This window comes from Anoplopoma fimbria, chromosome 1 (assembly GCF_027596085.1).
Source record: "Anoplopoma fimbria isolate UVic2021 breed Golden Eagle Sablefish chromosome 1, Afim_UVic_2022, whole genome shotgun sequence".
Lineage (NCBI taxonomy): Eukaryota > Metazoa > Chordata > Actinopteri > Perciformes > Anoplopomatidae > Anoplopoma > Anoplopoma fimbria.
Genome location: NC_072449.1, coordinates 8,346,480 through 8,362,953, shown reverse-complemented (window position 1 = coordinate 8,362,953; position 16,474 = coordinate 8,346,480). Strand labels below are relative to the sequence as shown.

The 16,474-nt window shown below is 40.5% G+C and overlaps 1 protein-coding gene across 1 annotated transcript in view; it reads right to left on the bottom strand.

Moving 5' to 3' along the window:
• Positions 1-15,204, bottom strand: part of pcp4b (Purkinje cell protein 4b) — a 34,429-nt gene extending 19,225 nt beyond the window's left edge. The window contains exon 1 of the mRNA XM_054597896.1: positions 14,958-15,204. Coding sequence (XP_054453871.1) covers positions 14,958-14,966 — 9 coding nt within the window. The 5' untranslated portion in view covers positions 14,967-15,204. The remainder of the gene's footprint in view (positions 1-14,957) is intronic.
• Between the last annotated feature and the right edge of the window lie 1,270 nt (positions 15,205-16,474).

The window sequence follows — 16,474 nt, the reverse complement described above, 5'->3', positions numbered from 1 at the left end:
TTAGCTAAAACAAAGAAAGTGCAATATTTAGTGAGCCCTATGTTAAACATTGATCCTGTGAGCGATCCTCACAATTAAAGTTAACATGTTGTTTAAATGTCTTTGTTTGACTGCTGCATACTGTAGCAACATTTCAGGACTTTTGTTTCACTGATATGGAGGGATACATCATGTGGAGGAAAATACGCCTTGTTTCTATAACCGCGACATGTTGGTATCATTATGACAGTGTGTGCCTCTGCTGCCTATGAGGCGACATTCAGCTCATGGTGGATGCTGCTCTGTAGAAAACCTGCACAGTAAAACACGGTTTCCTCTTTTGATCCTCTAACCTCGCTCTCCTGCTGCCTCTTCAGCTCTTCAGAACCCAGCCTGCTCCTCCTCACCGTGCAGGCAGTGTGAGTGTGTATGTGTCTGTTGGTGCTCTTTACTATGAGTATTTTTGTGTGTGTGTGTGTGTGTGTGTGCGCTACAGACCACTCATCTGTATGAGCTCCATTGGCAGTTACATAAACCATACTGTCATAAAGGCTACAGGGCATACTGAAACACTGCCAAATCAGTGCTGGGTCAATAACTCCCTGCTGCAGATTTTTTGGCTTTTCTTTCGTTTGTTGGGTAGCCAGTACATGTCTGGGTAAAAAAAGAAAGAGAGAGACTGTTCTTACTGTTGCGGTGCAGGTCAGTAATTACCATGAAACATAATTACTGACTTTTTTCACTGACAAGACAGACAGTAGTTCGACCACAGTAATTAGAACATAGAGAAAGTCATTTGAAAGGCAAATAGAAGCAGAAATTAAGGTTGAAATCTAAACTAAACTCTCAGTCCAAAGATGCCTCTCCTTCTTTTGCCAAAATCCATCTCTACAACCTCTGGCACTGGGGAATTTATATGCTATTTAAAGATTACACCATATACAAAGTTGAATTGTTATTATTAAATCATGCTTAAAGGCTCTTGTGCCTTTCCACATTCCATTGCGGGAATAAACCTACTGTGGGTTTTACATTACATTACATTACAGTCATTTAGCAGACGCTTTTATCCAAAGCGACTTACAATCAGTAGTATATTAACTTACAATCAGTAGTATATTACAGAAATAATGGAATTTTTATGCAAAAGGGCCTCTGTTAACCCCTTAAACAGAGAGTACGTGTGGGAATGACACTGATATGAAACTGGTTTGGTGTCTTTTACTCTCTCCAAGTCAAGTGCAATAATGTTTTCTTCTCCTCAGCTGAGCCTTGGGGATAAGTGGAGCGAATCAGCGAGGTAAGAGGAAGAGCAGCTGATTTGCTTGTCATAAACATCAGACTGTGACTGGCCACGCTGCACCTTGACACGGTCTTGGCTGTCGAAACCATAAACTCGCGCTGCACACTTCCCGTTTCCTCCGTGGCGTCCTGAGGTGAACAGTTGTCAGGCCTTGACGTTGAGGATGATACACTTCAGTTTTCATATTAACCGTATTGCTGCAAAGCAGTTGCAGTTACGCCATTGTTCTCTTTCTGCAGCCGTTGTCAAGCCACCTCCACACAATGCGCACGCCTGTCAGTGTGCGAGACACGCATTCAGTTAAATTTGCTTCCCTTTGTATTCCTCTGAGGTTCAGGCTAAGGAGGGCTTTTGGGGAAATTATGAGTCTAAGAAAGCAGGCCAGCTGTCATGTAACCAAGAAGCTGTCCCCAGAAAAGCTGTGATCAAACCACTCACACTGAATCACAAACTTCTATACTTTTTTTTTTTTTTTTTTTTTTTCTTTTTTAATCTAACATTTTATTTGGAGGGATTTTTGCAATGCGGCAGTAAAACTCTCGGCTCACATAATGCAGTCGACACCAAGCCAAGACGTACTAATGCCTTCCTGCCCTAGAAAAGCCTACAAGGACCTCTTGAATAAAATAAAAAATATAAACATTTGTTTTTTTGTCTAAAAATACTTTGATTCACAGCAATTTCCACTGAGAAAAGCACTGAGGGGAGGAGAAAGAGGATGGAAGGGGGAAGAAACACATTACAGCTCCTCTTCAAATTATTTCTTCAAACTCCCCGTCTGTTACGCAACTTAATGAGCCTTGAAATTGGCGAGATTACATTTTTTGCCGTTCCTTTCATTAGTGTGGGTGTCGCCAATCTCTGGGGATTGGTTTCCTCATTTTGGGGATTGTAAAGCGCGCTACCACGGAGCGCGTTGCAGTGATGAAAAGGAGCAACAAACTAACCAGCAAGCCAGTAAATAGATGAGGGAGTTCCCTGTGATCAGCCGGGGTTCTGGTTCAATCAGCCAGCTGATTTACACAAGCTGTGCTGTGGGTTAAAGTGCTTCTCTCTGCAACACGCTTAATCATGTGGTGAGAGCCAGAATCTGTTTTTCAATTAAATCACAATAAAAACAATCAAGCCAATGGGTTGAGATAGCAACACTTGTTTTCACAGCAAGTCCCAATTGACCCTTCGCTAAGACCTCATCCAATTGCGATTTCAGAGAAAAGCAGACAGAACGGTCAACAACATGCGTTTGAATGATAAATCCAGGACGTCAAACTGATTCAGCAGTGAAAACAGGTTGAAAAGATCAAGATAGGAGCTAAAGCCTAGAGATCACAGTGTAAAAGTGAAGCTACTGATGAAGAGGAAGAGAATTATTAATGATGTCTAGCTGGAAATCCACAAAACCAGCCCCGTAAATGAGAATAATCTGAAACCTTTGCATGAGAGTCTATGGAGCAGAGCCTCCGCATAGTTGTCTGAGCCTGGTCTGAGCTGGTAGACGCTACGCTATGATTGGCCAGACTGCGATCGAGGGGCGGGACTTTTAACGAAATGTCAAAAGGACCTAAAGAAATGAGTTGGACTCAACAGAAGTCAAGCTTTCAATTGATTTAAACGAACAGTCAGACATTTTGCTGAGAGGCAAATGAGAGACAGCCAGTAAACATCACTTAGTTTTGGTTGAAAACACTGGAACAAAGAGGAAAACAGCTAGCCTGGTAGTGTCCAAAGGCATTGATTTAGTCCAGTAAGACTCTGGTGCATCACATCGTTGCATCCTGGATCTGATTGAAGCCCAACCATTGTTGCAGGTCATAACTTTGTTGGCGGTTTCCTGTCTTTTCCTGTCTTGGCTCAACTGTTGCATGGGACATTGAAGCCTCTCACTATTTGTGGCAAATGAGAATGAGAAAATCAATATTGTGTATCCTGAAAGCTCCTTACTTTGTTAATCTGTAATAGCTGATTCATAAGCATGGCTGGCATAATGCGATGATTGATGTTTTGGCTTCATCTGGCTCAGCGACACTGACCGTTTTGAGCTTCAGAGCTAAGACCCAGAGAGACTTGTTTGCTTAGAGGAAGGCCAGATTGTTGGCGGACGACTCCGTCACTCCGATTCAATGCCAAGCGCCCATCAGCCGCGAGGGGGGGGTTCCACGTGACATAGAGAGCATTCGCTATACGTAACCAGGGCGACCCAGATAACGCTCCAGTCGGCTTTTGTGGGCCAAGCAGCAGGAGACTAGCTTTGCAAATGAACTGGGAAAAAAAAGCAAGGTGTTCAAATTAAGACCCTAATTATGAGAAATGACAAATCTGAACCTGCCTGTGCTGTCCCACCAGAGACCGTAGAGTAGAAACGTCTCATTGAACAACTTTCCAGGAAAGAAAAGAGCCGGGCATTTGATATGATACTAATGTGAGGAATCGGAATTGGGGAAGTAATTTAATAAGACTATTCATTCGTTTCTGGGGTTATTTTAAGACTTGGCAGCTTGCAGAGTCCGAGAGTTCCCTGACACACTCAATGGACATTAAGAATTTAAAAAAGCAGAAGTAGGCCACGGATAACTGAAGCAGAAAGAACATAAGGCCAAACTGCCTCTTCCTCTTTCTGTTCTTCAAATGAGGGCAAAGACAAACGAGTCGCTGGTCTAAAACACCAGCTCATAGATGTGTAACGGACCCCACCCACCCACGGCTCGGTATGCATGTGAACCTTGAATTACTCAGTTTAATTGTTAAATAAAGTTTCACTGCAGACCGTTATAGGCAAATGTTCAGTAAAAATATGCGAATGGGAGATCAGCATTAATGCAGTTAATGCTACATTGATATGTTGATATCGGCAGAAGAAGAGCTAGTAACGTTGGCAGCACCGAAGCTAAGAGCTACAGGAGCTTCCATTCTGTTCCATTCTGATGCATTCATGCTCTCATCATTCATGCATTCATGTTGTATTCATGCCGTATTCAGTAAAGATAAATATTGGGCAAAGGTAAATTATATGTTATCATGATGTGTTTAAATGAGTTTCTGTTGAGAAACTAGATTTAATAAAGCTGTTTGAAGGAGATTGTTTCACAGTAGTATATAGATATAAGAGAGGGAATTATGTTGTGTTTGACTTCCTAACACTTGCTTTAGGCAGCCTTTAATACATAATTAAAACTACAAATGCCAAGATTTTTTTAGCAATAAATGTACAGTATTTTATTTCTAAATAAAGATGACTAAAATAAAGTAAAAGGATAACATTTAGAATTTTGGACTTTTGGGGCTACGGAAATAATTTATTTGTAACAGCAAATATGGTTAAATTGTTTATCGATATCAATATATAATAGTTAATATAGTTTTTTTTTCTGTCTGTAAATATTATATTTCAGTTATTGTGTTTTTCTACTGTTTTTATTGCTTATTTATAATACTTGTTTTTTATTTTTATTTTTTATTTTTCATTTTTATTTTTATTTTTATCTTGTCTTTCTTTACTATGTCTCTTGTGTGCACTTTAACTCTCTGCTGCTGTAAGCCTGCAAATTTCCCCGCTGCGGGACTAATAAAGGATTATCTTATCTTATCTTATCTTATCTTATATTGGCGGCAAAAAAAAACATGATTGGTATCCCGAAAAGTTATATTTGCTTTTTTTCCTGTGATTCAAAATCGTGATGCGGTATGAACTGTGAGTTTTGTGATCTGTTGCACCCCTACCAGCTCAGGATCATGAACAGAACATCAGGGGTTCACTAAAAGCTGCAGGAAACCATCAGACCGACTGCTCCAAACCCCACTCCTAATAAAGTAAACTAATAAAGCCAACTTACCAAAACCATCCAACACAATTGAACTGTGAGTTTTGTGATCTGTTGCACCCCTACCAGCTCAGGATCATGAACAGAACATCAGGGGTTCACTAAAAGCTGCAGGAAACCATCAGACCGACTGCTCCAAACCCCACTCCTAATAAAGTAAACTAATAAAGCCAACTTACCAAAACCATCCAACACAATTTTCCCTATAACGCCTCCTCTCATGTTTAAATGCAGTTCTGAGGCGCCGCCTTATGAAACCATTCCTCAAAAGCTGCTGTGAATTTCAAGTGACATCTGCAGAGGGCATGTGTTGGCTTCCAGCGTGTGCCTGCTCAGACGAGGGCGGTTTGTGACAGAGTTGCTGTGAGGAAATACGGTGATGGAAAAGACCCGTTGGACACGAGGGTGCTGCAGGATTTATCCGAGTTTTGCTGATACTTACTCTGAGCGAAAACGAATATGTTCGATATTAGCTCAACATCTGTCCAAATACACTGTTAAAGTTGAACTAGCAATTAACTGATTTTAAGTTTCTTCGTTTGTGTCTTAGTGTTTATTAGAACTGGGACCCAGAGGCGTTTTTTTATATTTCATCATAAACAACAGCATATATGGATCTGCTGTGCACTCAGGTGGCAGGTCAATCCGAAATTAATCGAGATGCGATGATATACGTCCGCTGTCAGCTCGTGATTTATATCCCCTTGTCAAGTAAATCCATGTTTCCCCTCCGCGCCAATCGCCACAAATCTCCGTCTGCGTTGTCAGTTTGTCTCGTCTTTGGCCCTTACTGGAACATCCAGAGAGACACAATGTTAACTTTGAGCAGCAGGGTTTATTTTTTTCCACATGAGCTCTTTCAGAATTGAGCACAGATGTTAGGCTCCATTTAGTCCATAATAGGGAGAGCACAGAATACCATCAATAAAACTACGGCTTTTTATCCTAACCAGTCCGGCACAGTGCTGCAGAAAGCTGATGCAACTGTGCTGACCTTCTCTGTAAGTGGCCATATAATGAGATACAGACCCCCTACCTGCTGAGAGAAACATACTAATACTAAAATCAATAATGCAATCGTATTCTCAAAGAGCTGATGGCATGTTTAGACATTTATTTAAAAAACATTTATTAGTGCTACAAATTATGAAAGTGTTTACACTACCTACTCAAAATGGAGACACAATAATACAAATCAGTGAACTTCATCTTCTTCCTATTGCAGCTACTTATAATGTGTGCTCCGAAGCTCATAATAATCACTTACTGAATAAAGACACGAGACATATGGCACAAAAATCTGCCAGGAGGAACGTTCAAAATGTTCTGTGGAGTCAAATGCAATTTGCTGATTTGACACAACAGCCCCGCTGAAGATTGAAGTCGACTGGAACAGGTGTAAAATGGAGAATATAGAAGCTTATTAACCTGCAAATCCAACATTACCAAGGTTACAATACAACTGACAGCATATGTTGTTTTACATTTAAAAAAAACAGCTTGAGGTAACGATTTTATAATTAGCTACTCAATCACAAGTTAATAAGCTAATAGAAAGGACATGATTTGTCTTGATTTAATCAAACAGTATATTACAACCTCATGTCTAACCTCTACTTAGGTAGAGTCTCTTTACTCTTTACAGTAAGAAACGGGCTTCCACCACAAAAACAAACTATTCATGACCCATTTTTAGGTATTAAACAGTATGTGTCTGTGATTGTCAGCTCGTCCCAAAAACTGAAGAGCAAGCCTCAACATTACCAGAAAATGTTGCTATTAGGCTCTACCGCTCTGCTGTCTTAATAAGTCTCCAGAGACAAAAAGAAAACAGTTTTCCTTTCGAACACTTCTAAGAATCTAAGAATGAACACTACCTGGCATTGTGATTCACAGTTGGATAATATACACAAAAAATCACTCTCATTTAATTTCTTATTCTGACGTCCTCTACCATCTCAGACTCTGATTACAGTCTAATTATTGGCCAAAATATTTAAAAAAAACTTAATTTGTCAAATAGGGTTTTACAAGATATAAAAGCAGCTGAAAGATAACGATATAAAAAAAGGAAAACACATATACTGGCTCACATCACGCTATCTTAATCACTACCATGGCAACATCTTATTCTGTCTATACCATTTGTAAGATCCAATTTAACCCAAGCAAATTAACAATAACAACACATTCAAATTTAGAGCCTGAGGGAGTGGATAGGGAGGGCAAAGTTACACATTATAACTGAGGTTTCACATTGATAGTGAGGATTGATGGAATAAAACAGATTGCACATTCATTTTTTCCCATTGGTGCAGATATCCTAACTGGGGAACCTGCAGTCACAAACCTATTCCTGTAACCTCCTTACCTAATAAATTGGCTTGCAGACCCCTGCAGTCCCCGAAGTGCTATTTTCAGCCTCAAATCAGTTTGACTGTGTGATGCTGTAATGATTTTGTGGGAGGCAAATTTGCAGCGTGCAGCAGTAATGTCGCTCTGCTAATTCAGCCCTTCCCCACACACTCAGCTCGTAAGGTAAATGACTGAAACGTTAACGCTGGCAAGCACGCTGCGGACTTTGCTGAAGTGCATGATTTTCATGACTGTGATGCACGCACCGAGCAACGATGAGAAGATGTGTTTTACACAGAGACGATGCCTTCTATCACATATTAACACATTTTATGGTTGTCAAACTGTACTGTCACATCACAATCTGTTGTGTTATAATTTGGATGCGGATGTAGAATATTAATGTTCAACATTAACACATAATGTTTGAACATTTTTCTTTTTTTTGCGGTATGAATTGCGGAATTTTTTTTGCACACGAAAAGCCGAAAAAGAACTTTAAAGAGGTATTTTTCTTTTTTTGCATAGACGTAATTTAATCTGATAGCAAATGATCCATCAGCCACAGGACGGAAAGAGCTTGGCAAACACCTTCCAAAGGACTTCACTAAAGAAACATGTTCAATAAAGATGTCAATTTCTTTAATTGATTCACTTTACATTGCTATCCGTGAAACTGAGGAACAGGCACCTGTCACCCTTGTGTACATAGGGTGTGAATTTATGGCTGCATAATAATCAGACAACCACACATGCAGTACAAAAACTGTTTTCATCCCAGTCACTTAACCACCCGGTGTGTGTTTGACTGTGCGTTCGGCACCGATCCAAGTGATTTATGAGGCTGCGGTTGAGTAAATTGCCATTCATATCTTCTCTGCTGTTGATAAAGATCGTGTTGGTTGATGGACTGTTTGTTGATTAGACTCACAAGGGAAACCTGATATGAATCAACAAGAAGATAATAAACACGCTTAAAGTATTATTATTGATGTGATTGTTTAGTAAATGAAATAATAAAATTTAACTGATTTAGGTTGCTTTTAATTTGAAAACAATATATTAAAAACACCTAATTTGCTGAGTGACTGCTATGCTAATGACCTTTCAATGGTGACAAAATGGTGAGGTGTTGCCACGGCATTATTTAGACGAAGAGAGCATGACATCATGAGGGAGTGCTTCTGATTACTTTCTCTTTGCTTTCTCTGAAAGCTTTTTATTCAATTTTCTTCTTAACAAGACTAAGAGTCTACAGGTTATTTGAATGCTGACATCTGCAGGTATTATGTTCACAAGTTTAGCACGTACTAGCATGCTAACATTCACAAAGTACAGCTGATGGCGGTGGGAATGGCCATATGGAAATATCAACCTCATGTTGGCGCTAGATGAAATGTCAGTAGGATGCATCCTCCTGGCACCATTAAAGATTTTGTTGTAAAGCCCTCAGAGGCAAAGTTGTAATTTTTGATATTGGGCTATACACAAAAACTTGAATAACTGTACAAAGTTTCATGGCAGTTCATCCAACAGTTATGGATATATCTTAGTCTGGCCTAAAATGGAGGACCATCCAAACAGATGTAACTGTCCTTCACAATAAAATTACTTTTGCAGAACAAACATCTGTAGATGCATAATTCCATCAAAATGACATTATTGCTAGTTCAGACATTTCATTACAACAGTAGTGACAGACTGACAGAAATAAATCGCAACTGGGTGAGTATTTTTTCAAGTTTAAGTCCATTTACAAAGCTAAGCCAATTTAACCCTGTGTACCATTAGGATGAAAAACAATCCCTCAGAGTGAGGTCCATCTGCCTGTTGGAAAGCTAACAAGAATCTGGCCAACAACATTGGAGGCTGCGACACAGCAGATCAACACAATCCACAAAAGTCCCCTAATCCAGCAGTACATGCTCTAAAGCTGCTTAATGTTTAATTTGAATGTAGGGACAAACCACTTCCTGTTGTAGGTTTACAATCTGTAGAGACAAGAACATACTTGTGAATTGGCTTATGCAGCATAAATGCTGATTTCTACCCTCAGACACAACGTACATTTCAGGGATTGAGCATCTTATGCTGCTTGTGGTAAAACCTGCTGAAGTCAGCTTTTAAATGGTATGGAGAAAAAACTGTGCAGAGCACAAAGAGAGAGGGAAAACACACTCTCTAAAGTAGATTCTCACATCTACCCCAAATAATGACTCCAAATAAAAATGGATGCCCACTGCTTTATTAAACATGATGCATCCAGCTGCAGTGGCGGATGCATACAACTTTACGACGTTAGTATAGTACATTTACTACAACTCCTCATTCAGTTCCTACATTGTCTCATATAGCCAAAGAAAGGTCTGGCTCTATAGGGGGAAAAAATGCTCTTGCTTGTTTGTGTTTCTTTAAAGCACTCACAATCGTCTTGGGCGGCGCTAAGCACAGGATGCAGCGACAGTACCCTTATTGCACAATGGCAAGCAGAAGAGTATGAGAATGCCGGATGGAAAGGCGACTAAAGCAGTTCTACCCAAAGCTTAGTGTTGAGTAGCATAAAACAATCCATTGTGAGGACTGGGAGGGTAACGATGTGTGAAGATGTCAGAGCAGCATAAAGTAGACACTTGGAGCACAGATGGTCACTGCCTCAAAACATCTGATGGTATTTGTTGAAAGTCCTGTTTTAAGGAAAAATGATTTGTTCAAGGACAATAAACCCAAAGGGCGAGATACTGTTAACGAGTTCAGGAACTGAGTGAAATTACACTTTGCTAAGTAAGCAAAAGCCCTTCGAAGCTGTTCAGAATTACCTGATTTGTGCTGACTGTAAATGTGTTGATGTCATCATCACATCCCTGGTCGGGGGTTATTTCAGTGTAAGTGCTTGGAGAAATTTCAATCTCTGCTTTAAAGTGGATTAACAGCTTTTTCTGTCAAATGTATGTTTCCTGTCCCTGGGCTGTTGATTTTCAAAGTAAGACGGGACTTATTCAGAGTGGCTTGAATACTGCGTTGGATTTCTCACTGCAGTCAGTGGCTTTTTTATATATATATTATCATTAAAAAGTATCCAAAGAGGCTAGTACTTGTAGTTATGATCTGGCAGACCATATTTTTTAATTAAGCTAATTAGCATTCCTGTCAATTCCCAGCTGGGGAAACTTGTTCTAAATATTGAAGGTCATAAAAATTAATGGTGTGAAAAGAACTCCCATCAGTTCTCAAATGCACATACGCGTACATTCAACTTCCTTAAAACACACCAACCACATATGTGTTGCTGCATTAAGTGACAGCATTACGTAACAATGCTGCTTTGATGTTAATTAGCACAGAGCAGAATATGGGTGGAAGTTGTCGAGCTAAGATCAATAATGTCTCAGAATATCTTTGACTTAATTTGGAGGCCGGCTGCAAAGTCTGAACTGCTTCTTCTCCCGCTCAGCAAGAATGACGGAGCTGATGTGACAGTGACAGAAAACTCATTCGTACATAAAACTTCAGAAACTCAACATCTGCTGCTGTCGAATGAGCTTTTTTGGCCAGAAAGGCAGCTTAGTTATGAGTCAGTGACTGCAGGAAAATAACGGCCGGGTGCAATTTTGTAGTCCCAAATTACCTGTGAGTCCACAGGAGTTCAAGCACCCTTGGAAAATGTCCCAGGAAATGTGCAGTAACTCTTGACAGTGGCTTTCTAAGTGCAAAGTTACCTAACCTTTAGAAACACACTGGCCACCTACAGACAACTGGGAAAACTTCAGATGAATTTTGATTGTCTTCTTGTTAACTGGAAAATGTAATCCATGAATTCATCCTTAGTGTTTTGAAATAATCACAGAATTTTGCCTGATTGCAATTTAAATAGATTTTTTTCTGAGCCCCATGGGCCTTTATAACAGCAGTCGTTTTGACATGTCACAGTAATAGAGGCACAGGTGTAATCAATGTCATTAATCATGGCTGCATTACATTCAGGTGTGTGCCATGTCTGTGGCTGGCTCACTGGTCTGGCTCATGCTGCGTTCATGTCATCTCGTTTAGACTGTAATTATGAGCATCTGAGTCAGAGGGAACGGTCATATCGGCCTCTGAGCTAGAATCAAGATATCGAGACCAGAGACGACAGCCACTCCCACTTGGTGAAAAGAACAAGGGTCAACAAACGAATAGCAAAATGTCTAAAGAGCCACAGTCACTGGTGTTTGTGTAAAAGGAGAAATCTTTACCTCAACTAGGAGCGCTTCGGCATTGCATCATTTTGTAATCTTACGGAAGTAAGAGTACTTTGCTGAGCTCTGTCAGCTTAATCATCCTTTACTTGCCAAACATTTTTTCTAAGCTTTTAGAAAAACTGTTTTTATATTGTGTGACAGAGAGAGGCCATTTTAAAAAGTTACCAATGGCTGAGCAATTTGGATCTGTACAACTGTCCAATTACTGCAGTGTAGCTGCTGAATGTCCCTAAATATTAATTGCTTGCAGCGCTACTAGGCGTAAACTGGAAGAATTATTCCAAATGCATTTGAAAAAATGCATTTGTATGAATGGAAATACATTTTGAGAATTAGGGAATACACAATTTGTATCTGGTTTCACATATTGACAAAATGCCAAAAATAAGTAACCCCGCAAAAGTGGCTGATTTAGTCACAAGACTAAGAGTGGGGGTAACCATCTTGGAACCTCAGGGGTTTCTGGATGCTCTTCCCATTCTGTTGGCATTGTGTAAATGCAGCATTATTGGTATTAGTAGCACCTGTGCTCTCCTTGATAAGACAAAGTCAAACTGCTGTGAAAAGGCCTTTTCTGGGAGGATGTTTTTGTTGCTCTGTAATCTTAGAGAATCAAAAACATGTCAAAATGTGAACACAACACCAAAGAGGAGAAAAGACAAACAGGGATGTATAAAACCTCAAACAGTTTCAGGCTGACTGTCATGACGATTATACAGTGTCTGAGTCAGCCATTTTCCACCATCTGGAGCACCTGGTAGTTTTTCAGTCTCTCTTGTGCGCTTGTTCATTCCTCCTTGACATGAACACACTGACAGAAATCAGAAGCTTTAGGGACTTTGATTGTTCAGTTTGATCGCCAAGAGACGGATAGAGAAGCAGAAAAAAGGTAAAAAAAATCTTAAGAAGAAGGGGTAAAACTGTGTAACAGTATTACCTAAGAGTGTTGCACTTGTTCTGAGCAGGCTTGTGTAGATGAGGGGGGAGAAAGAGGGAGGAGGAGAGAACAAGGGCCGAGTGTGGGGTGGATGAGAGCGAGGGAGCGCTGCAGTGCTGACCACTGCGAGATTCATCCATCCAGAACACGCTGAGCTGCTCTGCTTCGGTAACTGGCTTCGACTCAAGTTTGGCGCCCGAATTCTTTGATTGAGAATCCCTCCACTCTGCAAAATACCTTACACAACATAAACTAAGCAGAAAACTAATTCCACATCCCTTACACTGCCTCCTCCTCCTCCTCACATTTGCACCGGGGCCATGTTCTCCTTTAAATTACACCACTTTTAATCAACAGGGGTCGGGCTGCTTATCTTTACTTTGCACATTATTACCAAATAAAATGGCTCAGGTGATTTTGCTGCCAGCAAGGGATTCAATTATTCAAAAGCTGTTATAGCTCCTGTTGTGTGTGTGCACCCTCACTTCATCTTTTATTGAGGCAGCCGGTGAATGACTTGTTACAAACAGCTCACAGGGAAGTACGCTGATGTCTACCACCTATCCATTTGAGGGAATGACAGACCGCATACCCACCAGACTGCGGGATTGAACTGAAATAACTCTGCCTTCTTAAGGCACTTTTTTTACCTGGGTACTTGAGTTTGAAGTGCAATGTCTGAGGAGGTTTACCGCTGCTGTCACACACTCTGTGGAGCTAAATTTGTGCATACATTCACGCCTTTGTCTTCCCTACTTTAAAACACGCAAAGGCAAACACAAACACAAACACAAATGTGCATGTAAACACATACTTTTAAAAAGCAAATATATACCCTCGTAAATATGTGCACAAACAAAATACTCCGACAGCTGCAACTGCATTTAACTGCATCCTACTGTTCTAACGTGCAGCAGAATACACAAGGAACTGCTTGTTTGATAAAGTGTCAAAGCAGAATTTAAAGGCAAAGTCATTCACGTTCAATCTCACCTCTTTTCAAGTGTCACAATTAGGAGCCACAGCAGTAAAAAAAAAAAAAGCTCAATTTAGCATTTTTCAAACATAGATAACATTTGCTGGAAGTATACCGTTTGGTATTGGTTTCATTTATACTATCAAGGTAATAATTGAGATTGGATGTGAACTGAATTTGAATTCACTCCCATTAACTGATGATGTCCAACAAACAGCTGACACGTCGCAAATATTTTTAAAAAAAACTGACAACTAGTTGTCACTCGGATGCAAAAAAAGCAGAAGTCTTTTGACAGTGTCACTCAACTGACAATCAAATGTCTCAACGTCTAATGAGAAAAAAACTCATCAGAGCATCAGCTATTTATTAAACATCTCTTTGGGCACCCATGTCAGGTCGTGCTATTTTTTTAAAACAATATACCCTCTACAGTCGTTTTATAACATGCATGATATTTCCTAAATGTGTACCCAACTATCCTCCCCCCAAAAAAAAACTAGTGATTTTAACAGGGCATAAAACTTTAAACCATCCATTAAAACGAGCTATTAATGTCCTTCTCCCTCAACTTTCAAATGCATGGAGCTGTAACATCTGTGACTGTGAGAGAGCTGTGGGAACACCTAACAGCCTTTTCCATTGCAAGCTGAAACCCCCCCACTGTGGTCTTAGATCTCCTATTCCATCTAATTATTCTGAAAAAAAAATAAACCCTACATCCACTATCATCCACAAACAGGTTCACTGAATCCCCTACAACATATGAGACTTTAAAGCACTGCATGTTTTATGACTTTCTGTCACAATGGGCTTCTAAACCTGCTCACATTTTCGGCACATAGTTGTTGTCAAACCACGATGACAAATCATGATTAAAACGGGAAGTAGGTCTGTAACATGGTAGAGAAAAAGAAATACAGTTCTATCTATCTATCTATCTATCTATCTATCTATCTATCTATCTATCTATCTATCTATCTATCTATCTATCTATCTATCTATCTATCTATCTATCATCTATCTATCTATCTATCATCTATCTATCTATCTGGTGAGTCCACTGTAGTTGGTGCGCCCTGGGGTTTCCTACACTTTGGCAGAGCAGCTGTGCAGCACTCTGACACTCTGTAATGATTTATATCCGAGATGTGCAACAGTAAATGTCGGATCAGAAAATCTCATCAGTTAACAGAAAATCCGCCGTCAACAGCAGCTTATCTGCTCGTTAAACCTCTCCTAAACGACGCTCCCCTCTGCGCTTTTACGCACAGGCATCGGTGCGTAATTGGGGTTAATCCCTCCACGTTGTTTCTTTTGGCTTTTTAAATAAACATCAAAATAGTCCTACCTCGCTCATGATGGACGGTTATGTGGAGGTGTTTCCTCGGCTGCTTCCAGTACGTGAGTTGCGGAGTGAGAAGTTTCAGCAACAGTGGTGTTTAAAGAGTGGCTGGCCGCGGACGGAGAGGCTTTTATAAAGTGTTAAGCCCGACTCCTCCGTGTCATCGCGTCACACATAAACCAATAGGAGTGCCGTGGGCAAGCGTGTCTCCCCGAGTCACCACCCAACTCTGTCAGATATCCATCCGCTGTGTAAGCCCTTTTCATCGGAATCAGCCAAACGGAGCTTTGTCTTCTCCTCCTGTTGATGGGAGCGTTGGGAGGCATTCCGTGCACCAGTCATCATGTCACCAATAGAGATTGTTATTTCACAAAAATGTACCACTGTGACTCCCACCTGAGTGTGTGTGTGCACTGGTGCGTGGGGTGTGGGCTTCATAACAAAAAGCTCTAAAGTAAAAAATGATGTTCTGCCTTTGAATCTTTTATTTCAAAAACAGGGATTCACATTACATTACAGTCATTTAGCAGACGCTTTTCTCCAAAGCGACTTACAGTCAGTAGTATATTACATATCATTCACCCATTCACACACTGATGACAGGCTACCATCAAGGTGCCACCATCAGACTCTAACTAACATTCATGCAACATCCAGTCCACACCGATGGCAAGCCTTCAGGAGCAACTTGGGGTTAAGTGTCTTGCCCAAGGACACATCGACTGCCGAAGCCGGGTATCGAACCACCGACCCTCTGATTGGAGAACTACCTTGCTCTCCACTACGCCACAGCCGCACTTGCTTTACTGTAACATTATGGGCTTCTTTTAATGAACTTTAATGTTTATATAATGTCCCTATGTATATTTTATTGTTGTTTTATTTCATGAAATGAGCTGCGATGTTTGCAAGGCGCTCCCCTCACATTCATTGCAGGATTAATTATATCCAGTAAAGATTTGCAGTGGTGTAATAAGCTAATTAGATTTCCTCTGGTGAGTTCCCTAACAACAGCATGTTAAATTTATTGCATCAAAGAGACCGAGCGTTGGGTTTTACCTTTATTAAATTTCTTGCTTGAAAGAATAGTGCCTATTTCCAGCAGCCTTGTACAATCCTTTTGCTTCAATCTAACTACATCCATCTCTATCCATTCCCTCCTTTTCATCCGCTTCAATTTCACAAATTGTGCTAGCTAATTATCATTTGTCCTAAATCCATACATCCATTTGTAAAAATTCAATACAGGCGGTGTTTGTCAAATAGAGCTTTCAAATATCAAACGGCGACTTCGCTCAAGCCGGAGTAACCTCCATCTGTTTCCTGCACACCTAAATGGAAATGCTTTCAGACAAAGACAAACAGCACGGATATTCACAGAGCTCTGATGTGGATGTAACATGGGGGCCGTTCAGCTTCCTTACGGACCGCCACTGGAGGGTCCGTGAAGTCCCAATGGAGTCCTGATGGATCGGAGAAGAGGAACCCGATTTACAAATGCAGCCTAACATCTCTGCTGCTCT